Source organism: Oryza sativa, chromosome 2 (assembly GCF_034140825.1).
Source record: "Oryza sativa Japonica Group chromosome 2, ASM3414082v1".
Taxonomy (NCBI): Eukaryota; Viridiplantae; Streptophyta; class Magnoliopsida; order Poales; family Poaceae; genus Oryza; species Oryza sativa.
Window position 1 is genome coordinate 1057727 of NC_089036.1, and position 9896 is coordinate 1067622.

Here is a 9896-nt window from a genome sequence, read left to right on the forward strand (position 1 = left end):
TCAGACATGAACAAGAAAACAGGATCAATTTGTACAACTCTTTTCAGCACATTCCTTTTTCTATACTTGTTCTCATTAATGCAACAAAACTAGAACAAGAAAAACAACAGCAAAAGAAACCAAAAAGCTGAAAAAAAAACTAAATAAGCAAAAAAAACAAAGCTGCAACAACGTAAGAAATACTTTTTTTTTAATCACTGTACACCACAATGCGCTTCCCTCTTGTTGTGGGATGCTACAATTGAATGATGCACCAACATTGTATAAGCTACTTTCAGTGGTTTCTCTTCAATGCTGAAAGAAATCCTGCCTTTGATTTCTGGCGACCCTCGGTATCAGCTCTCACCTGTTTTTTTAAATCAGGATATTAAAACAAAATTTAATATATATTTTTCTGGAGCATGATATTGAACATGAAACAAACTAAAATTTCATTGAGCAAATAGTTTCTGTTTTTGTAAAAGAACAAAATCTTGAGAATTTTTAAGAAATGCATGATAAATTGATGAGTCGAGGTGCATTAGAACTGACCTCTTTGGGGAGTCTCTGAAGAATCTCCAGTATCTGGGAGAAGTCAGGCCTTTCAGCAGGATCTCTATGCCAGCATTTCTGAAGCAGCTCAGACAGCTTGGGGTGCGTATCTTTCGGAATTGTTGGTCTAAGGCCCTGCAGAAAATGATCAAAATACACATGAGTGAACCTTAATTTTGTGTAGAATTGTTGTAAATAACTAGCAGCTCTCTGCTACATATGTACAAGTTAAAATGCTGTCTTGCAACTCTTTTAGATACCAAAGGCAATCTCCTATCTTAGGCCTTTTATCCAAAAAAAAGGCCATACTTTATGAAATCAAGCAGGTATACCGTATATATGCATGTATATGAGGATATAGATAAATATGCCAATAAATTTCCATGAAATTTCTAGGTATGTACAGTGTCTCTAAAGGACCTATATTCTCTTGAAAATACTTGTCTTTTCAAACTACTCCTACTTGGCAATCACGGCAACTATTTCATTTACAATCAAGGTTCATAATCATTTTCATATGCAATTCATAGCACTTTCTGCTAATGGTAAGAATCTATGATGTTAAGCAGATATTATATGTGACCCTACAATTGAGGGAGCTACAATGACGTGACTTGACGGAAGTTTGTTCTACTTCATCTCATTCCCATGAGCATGGTAACCTGAAAACCTAACTTGCACCTCTAATCAGGTGAGTGATTAGTAGGATGGACACAAAGGGAGGCAATCGCATATTAAAAGAATGGTTTCTTGAAAGAACAAGGATGCCATCATTTTTTAAAGACTGCTTCTCGAAACTACTGTATCCTTAGAGCATCACACATGTCCCCCACTTGAACTAAAGAAATCCAGCACCCACAGGACATAGCTATACAATGGGTTTCATCAACATTTTAAATTTTTGAGCTAAATACTACGGATACCACGCATGTAACTACAGAATTTAAGCAGGGATGCTTGCTTACCTTCTGAACAACACCTATGGCTGCTTGTAGTGGTGTTAGGTACTCATAGGGTATCTGAGAAATTGAATAGTTAGGTGAGTTTAGTTTTATATGTAATTAATATAAGTTGGAAAAAGAAAGAAAGAAATTGACTTTTTCCTGGAGCAATTTGTAGTTACCTTGCCAGTTAGCAGCTCCCATAGAACAATACCAAAGCTAAAAACATCTGCTTTATGATCATAGGGCTTATGTTCAATGACCTGTAGTTACAATAGAATACAAATGTTAGAATAAACAAAAATGCTGTTGTTATTCTTATGGAATGAGCGTATGTATAACAGGCACCTCAGGTGCCATCCAACGATAAGTTCCAGTCTCTGCAGTCATCACTCCGGATTGATCTTTGACACGTGCAACACCAAAATCTGCAACCTTTACGACCTGAAAAATATGATCGCTCTCATTTAGAAGTTCAATGACAGGAGCAAATATCACTCTGCACACTCTGTAAATCATATAGCATTATGGATGAGATTATGGATGAGAAAAAACTAGCCTTGTTTTCATCCATAAGAAGATTCGCTGTCTTGAGATCACGGTGAATTATGTTGTTCTGATGCAGATAGTTCATTCCTTTAGAGATATCTGTCGCCACTCTCAGTATTTCGGATAGCTTGAAAGAATTGTTCTTTTTATGAAGGTAATCATGCAGACTACCTCCTGACATGAAATCTAAGAAAATGAATGCAAATTAGAGTGTGTCAAACACTACAGAAGTTTGTCTACAAAGATTATAAGTTAAACCGTTGTAATATACCTGTTACAATATATAAGTTGGGCTGTCTTGTACAGGCACCGATAAACTGTACAACATTTCTATGGCGGACCTTTCTGCAAGCATGTAGATTTTGTAAGAAACAATTTGGTACAGTCAATAAAGTCAATATGCATATGATTTGCCAAATGCTAAACACCAGAAAATGCTCGATAAATGGGAGAAGCAATAAAAAAATATTAAGTTAACCTCATAATGTAGACTTCCTGTGCAAAATCACGGTACATATCTGCACTAATGCGTTCAGGTCTCACTACTTTAATAGCTACATCCTGACTGCAGTATGATCCACGGAACCTGAGAAAGCAAAGCATCAAATGGCACTCAATCCCCAGTTGTGTAAAATTATATTGTTTTCACTTCCCGACAAAGATAATGGAACTTACAGATCGCCATTTGATCCAGAAGCAACCTTGGTTCCAAACTTGAGAAGCTTGAGATCTATCTCCCAAACATCCGTCCCATCTGTTGGTATTTCCACACTGGTAGATGGCATACTCTCTCCACCTGACGGACCTTCCAATGATTGTGACGATGAGTTTGATGTTGGCCAAGCTTGTGTCTGTACACGAAACCAAAATAAAACTAAAACAAATGTTTTTTATCTGAGGAATTCAATAGACCTTACAAGATTTTTATGAGTGCAATGAACAAGGCAAGTACTGGTTAGGAAAATAATGTTCTGCATTCCTTTTTCAGGTCCAGGTACCATATTTTCAGGCAACAATTAATACCACGAGAATGAGTTTTTTTTTTCGTTGAACTTCATAGAAGAAAGTGAGGGGAAGCTTATACCTCAATGTCATGAAACTTCTCCAGCAACTTTTCTTTTAGCTGCTCAGTACCCTGCAGTGTGCATCAAAAGAGCAAATTATCAACACGAAAAGTGAAGTATGTTACTGAACTAACTGAACTACTGAAGCGTTTAGCTCTAAAGACCAATTGCAATAAGGACAAGACAAACTAACACAGTAACACTATTATGCTGGGTGCGTACCCCAAGGTGCCAACCAGTGACAACAAATACATCCAATGAGTAACCATCACTTGTTGAAAATGCATGCGCTTCTTGGATGTCAAGACCAAGCTCACTAAGCAAGCAAGTCAGCTGCAAGTGTATGAAAGGCAAAGTGTAAGAATCAAAACAATTGCTGACATAAGTCCTGTATAAAATTGCCTTGAAGTTCACATTAAACAGATTTGTAATGTTTTTTTAATCTTTTTTTCTAAATAAATATGTCCATTTATTTTTACTAATGATTTTCCTAACTAGCTACTTGTCAGCTTTTGAATTTCCTTCGCTTTGTTAAGATTGTATTGAAAGAAGTATGCCTACCTGACTAAGGACCTTTGGCTTATCAGTTGTTGCAAAAGTTATCTCATGCATTGGCCTGCAAGATTCAGAATATAGCGAGAATTAATCAACTAGAATGAGAATATATAGAATCCAAGTATTAATCAACTATTTGCATAATCCTAATGAAAATGCCCATAAATACTTCCTCCGTTTCACAATGTAAGTCATTCTAGCATTTCCCACATCATGTCTAGATTCATTAACATCAATATGAATGTGGGAAATACTAGAATGACTTACATTGTGAAACGGAGGGAATAAAGGCTTAAGTTGGAAAAATGAACTACTCCCACCAATTATGAGTACTTTTGACAATTTCATAATCCACTCACTACATGATCAAACCAGCGCATAACAAAGAAGCTCATGCGTGGCATCGGCTTTTTGTGAAATGTCTTGTACATCTAAACAAGTATGCAAATGCAATATTGCCAGAGAAAGTACCATATTCGGAAAGGAAATTCTGCATATCATGGTTTTGCAGCTAACTGTTAGTAACAACTAATCCACTGATGCTATCATTTGTTAAAAAATAGGCCACAGAGGCATGCATTCTTCACAAGGTAAAATATGCGATTTTCTGGTTGTAACACAATATACCATGTTAATTAATTGATATAGAGAAGTATCAAAAACAGTTTTTAAAAGGGAATCGCAACATGCCGACATGCCAACCTTGTAAGGTAGTAGTACAAGACTACAAGCTAGTGCTAAGCACGCTATGATTGTACAGAATGGCACATGAACCAAAAGAACCAAAGACAAATACAGTGGGCTCCTCTGAAACACGGGATTGAGAAAACAAAGGAATAGGAAAAACACAGAATTTCGATAGGAATTCAAACGCAAAATAGAGGATTGTAAAACACAGGAAAAATTCAAAAATTGAATGAGAGAGATAGACTCATAGAAAACTTTCCATGAGGTTGGACCTCATGTTAAAAATCCTCCAAAACTTGTATGGAATAGAGCATTCCTTAAGAATTTCATAGGATTCAACAGTTTTCAATCATTTGTTTCAAAGGGCCAGATAGGAAAAAAAACCTATAGGATTTGAATCTTACAAAAATCCTATGTTTTTCATTCAAATCAAAGGGGCCCTAAACTCAAAATAAAGCGAGGTACACGTGAACTGAAAAGGGGAATTATCTACCTGGAAATGAGATGAACACTGCTATCTTCATCATTGTTACTGCTCCTTAGATTAGCCTCACTCGCCTCGAGCGCAAGTGCCTCTAAGTTGGAGCAAGAACCAAAGGCAGGAGGGGGATGAACCCTGAAACGATTTGTGTAGTCACCATTACTCCATTAGCGTGCATAAAAGACAAGAACAGCCAAGGAGACACATGCATGAAAGTAAACGAACTTCATGTGCATATAGATAGATAGATAGATAGATCATGCATACATTTGTCTTGCCAAGTGGTTGGTATGAACCGGCTCCATCCCAAGCTCAGAACAATCATCCATATCACCATCAAGAATCCTAGAAACCTAGATCAAGCAGAAAACAAAGTTTGGTAAGCCAAGGAATTAAAATGTCTCTTCAGTTTGATGCAACATCTAAGCTCTACTCTTCAGTTTGATCTAATGAACAACATGAGACAGCACAAATCAAATTCCCCGAGCAACACCACAGGAGAGAAATAAAAATCTAATGGAAATTAAGCAGTACGCGAAATCGACCGACATGCAGGCAGCCATGGATGGATCTCTCTCACCTGGACGACGCGCACCGACAAGGCGGGCCGCCGGTCCGGATCGCGCGCCTCCTCCAGCAACCGGTGGTGCGTCACCACGTCCTCCGCCCTATCCGCGTGCACATCCAGCGCGTACCTGCACGCCCGCCATGGCCATGAGGGAAGTCGGGGAGGGGGAGGGAGGGGGAGAGAGAGGGCAGGAGAAGAGATCTCACCGGGCGGGGAGGCGGTGGAAGTGGGCCCAGAGCGCGTCCTCGTAGGCCGGCGAGATCTCGACGGGGGCGGCGGCGCCGAGGCCCCGGAGGCGGGCGAGTACCTCGCTGTACACCTCGAGGCGGCGCCCGCTCTTGTCCGCGCGCCGTCCCCCCGCGCCGACCTCCGCCGCTGGCTGCGGGGACGACGGCGGCGGCGGCGGGGACGACGGCGGCGGCGGCGGCGACTCCTCCACGGCCATCGATTACTCTCGAAGCAAAGCGAGCGCGCGCGGCGGCGTGGTGCACGAGACGAGAGAGGAGAGCCGTGCCGCTACTGCTGCTGGGTCTGCATGGGGTGGTGGTGGCGCGCACGTGAGACGTGACAATGGCGGCGAGAAAGTCCACAACTTTATAGACACAAACAAGCGGAGGCGCTCGCCGTAGAGAAGAAGAAAAAGATGAGAAGAGAGACAGGTTTTTGTCTAGGTTCTGGATTGACTTCTTCTCCCCTATTGGCTGGAGTAATAATAGTACCATTGTACCCTCAACGTCTCAAAATAAATCATCTCTTACTAATACACAACAAATCTAGATATATATCCATATTCATTGTATTCACATTTTAATACGAGGTTGATTTATTTTTGAAACGAAGGGAGTAATACAATGATCCAAACAAAATAATTCAAGATTAATGGTCTGTTTCGTACTAGCTTCAATTCCACTTATTCTAAAGTTCAAGTCCAGCTAAATAATTTCGGCTCCATCCAGAATAGAAGTGGAGCTAGTTAAACTCCAAATCCAGCTCTTGGAATTAAATTTTGAAAAACAGATTCTAAGTATAATACTAAGAAGTTAAAAAAATCACAATTTTTATTAGGTATTAAACTCCTTCCGTGTTTAGCTTATTTGGAAGTGAAGTTTAAAATAGTATTAGGCTTGAAATTTAAGTAAATTTATGTTTTTATTAAAAACATTGAAAAAAACAAGTTGTATTTTAATTGGGGATTGAATATTATTGGGGATAAGGCTGCAGAAAATGGGGGTGATGAATCTGGAGGATTTGGATGACCATAATAAAATATGAGGACATTAATCCAAAACCGAGTCAAAAATGTGATGTGGAGAATGGAGAACGGTTACACACAAGCCATGCAATGACCAGTGAATCAGTCCAAAAACCATTGCTTTCTCCTCGACCTGTGTGCATGCGCAGTACTACAACTCCAAGGTCAAAGCAGACATTGCACGTGGTTTATTTGCTACGTCCACACGTACGGTGTGTATGAACCCGGAATAAAAACATTGCTTTCACAAAATAAAAAGAAAAGTTACTACCATATGGTTGAACTAAGCAACAATTGAAGCATCATTTTAAAAGGATGCAACTCTGAGCGAGACTCAAAATCAACTTCAAACTGTGTAACGAGACCATGGGCGGGAATTGTATATATGTGTACCGCTGGCTTCTCACCAAAAAGCTCTAGTATTAAATTTATAGGTGGTACCTTTAATATTTCTATATTGATATGTTTATATGTGTCTATATATAAATAGAGCGTACAAAATATGACAAAATTGGAGCTTACTCGGCGAAACTTGCGGGCATTGATGAGGCAATGTACTAACCTAACTAAGCTAGTTAGGTTCATTATATCTCATATTTGGGCTGGGTTCAATGGTTCATCCAGCCTAGACACTCAAAAAGTGGGCAAGATAAACAAAGATACAATATTGCAATTTGAAGCACTAGTAGTACCAGTGAGCACCATATCATAGCAGGATAGTATAATTAAATCAAGAAGATATTGTAAATTATTTGGTTAGTATTTTCTATACCATGATGGTCCTATATGATACTGCTAACTAGTACTGTATGACTATACTGTTAATTGGAGCTCTTTGAGCATGTAACAATGGTAGCAAGTAGAAAGTAGCTAGCTAGTCACTGAAACGTACTTGTACGTACGTAATTCAAGAATGATAGATAAGCTAATCAAGTACTGATGAGATAACATTGTCCTTATTTATTTGTTTGAGGCGATTTTCTACTAACCAATTTTTTGATAAATACAGACACAGCGTTTGTGGTAAGTTCTGAAAAACTTCGCATATATACACACCGGAGGGAACAAAAGTAAAAGGAAACTTCGATAAATCGTTTTTCTTTAATTTGGATAGTATGAGTGATTTGAATTTGAAGGCATCAATTTTCTGACGGTATAGCGTGGGATCTTTTTCAGGGTACGTATTTTGAATTGAATGGAATTTAGCTTGGAAATTACCCACTCTAAAAAAAACTTGGAATTAAAAGAGTGGTGCCTTGCTTTTGCCTATGACCTCGTTCTCTTAAACTATATATATGCAGTTCACCTTTCGAGGCGGAGCTGGATATGCCCATGTCGATCCTCCGCATCGCACAGTTACTCCATGCACGAACCAATTTTTGGTTTGGCTAATCACGCCACGTGTACTCCACCATTTCTCAAAAAGACCGTGTTTTAGCATGTGTAAAGGAATATGCGATTGAGTTTTAATTATCTTCTTCGCCCATTGATATAATTAGTAAAAAATACTACTCCCTTTGGTATTATTTGTTTGACGTTGATCATCGTATATACACAACTTCAATCAGTAATTTTCACTACTCCATTCGCCCCTTTAAGATAATCGATTTTAATTATTTACTGCTCCTTACTCTACCAACTCTCATCTCGTACCAACTCTCGTCTCATACTGGTCGCTAGCTTCTATCCAATCTCTAACTAAAAGGTCGTCGGGCATATCCATAGTATTGTACCCCAGAACGTGAAACGTAAGCAAGTGGACATTTATCACCTTATCTCCGAAAAAAAGATAGATTACATCGCTGGCTCGAGCTTGAGTCTTCGCATCGGTCCAATGGTGAGGATTCACTTGATATATAAAATCCATCATAAAACCATGTTGGCATATTTCTAGCGAAACCTTATTCAATTTGACACATGGCTCGAGACAAGCAGCCTGATGTTTTTAGAATATGCTTGGGGATTAAACCCAACAATCATACGATGATTGATCTCCACGTCTAATATAAGCATATATAGTTGTGGTTAACTTAATTAATCAGAGAGGAGGAATGATATTTATATCAAGTGCTGAACGAGATCAGGACTCCAGCCCGGCACCTAGCAAGTACTCCTACGTAGTACGACACATGGATCGATATCCATTTATACTAGTGGATCAGTAGTTTACAATTGACTCGCAAAAGCAAGCTAAGCATCGAGTTAACATCGGCTAGCTATTCCAGTGACAGTGATTTGGTCCTAACCAAGTGGCTGCTGAATTATTGACCGTTTGCAACTTAAATTAATTGTTGTTTTTATCACTACTACTTGATCTCCGACTCTCCGTTTGAGAACATATACGTGTTAAGCAGTTCAAAATTAAAACTGAAAAAGTCATGAACAGCGGCAGACCAGAGATATATATAGATCGAGAAAATATATATAGTAAATGCACGATGTGTAACCTGCATTTTTGTCATTTAGTTAAGCAATAATTAAGCATTCATTATCCAATTAAAAAGCAATAAGCATTGTATATTCAGAGTTGCAGGCGAAGTCACGCAACAACCGATGATCGATATCGATTCCTGGCGTCGCATGCGTGAGTACTTGTGCCTGTCGGCATCAGACAAATTAAGCAATCGATTCATTAATTAAACATATGTGTGTGGAGTAGCTATAACCTTGCAGAGAATCAGATCGAATAAGTTAAGGTAAACGATAAAGATAACATAAGAAAATATATCAATAGTAGTAATTAAGTCTGCATTTTGTTTTTGCTGGGAAAGTCTGCAATAATTAGTAGTAAAAAAATAGTGTTGGATCCAATCGTTTTGCAGAATCAAGTGCAGGTTTGACCTGAAAATGCATTGCAGCATCAGAGTGAGAGATGCGTCAAATTAAACGAGCAGTGGCGACTACTGGACGGGCTCGACTGGCCGCGTCACAACTACAGGATATGCATGCAGCTGGACACGTAGCTTCATCGACCGACACGTAGGCATGCAGAGATACGCGATGTCTGACGAAATTACGTTTATAAAATTTACTACTCCCTCTATTATATATTATAAATCGTTTAACTTTTACATAGTCAAACTTGGTTAAGTTTAATTAAATTTATAAAAAAATTTAGCAACATATAAAATATCAATTAGTTTCACTATATCTAATATTTAATATATTTTAATAATATGTTTGTTTTGTATTGAAAATACTAGTTAAATTTGAATAGATTTAACTAGGAAAAAAAGAAAACTACTTGTAATATGAAACGGATGAAGTA

The 9896-nt window shown here is 38.5% G+C and overlaps 1 protein-coding gene across 1 annotated transcript; it reads right to left on the bottom strand.

Moving 5' to 3' along the window:
• Window positions 1–21: 21 nt before the first annotated feature.
• LOC4328109 (serine/threonine-protein kinase STY46) lies at window positions 22–6001 on the bottom strand. Its single transcript, XM_015769719.3, has 16 exons — window positions 5583–6001; window positions 5389–5503; window positions 5076–5161; window positions 4821–4943; window positions 3647–3701; window positions 3308–3418; window positions 3106–3156; window positions 2697–2872; window positions 2500–2607; window positions 2293–2366; window positions 2032–2207; window positions 1821–1916; window positions 1655–1735; window positions 1497–1550; window positions 532–666; window positions 22–346 (listed from the first exon to the last, which is right to left on the bottom strand). The coding sequence occupies exons 1-16, from the start codon at window positions 5819–5821 to the stop codon at window positions 275–277; spliced, it is 1752 nt and encodes a 583-aa protein (XP_015625205.1). The 5' UTR covers window positions 5822–6001; the 3' UTR covers window positions 22–274.
• Between the last annotated feature and the right edge of the window lie 3895 nt (window positions 6002–9896).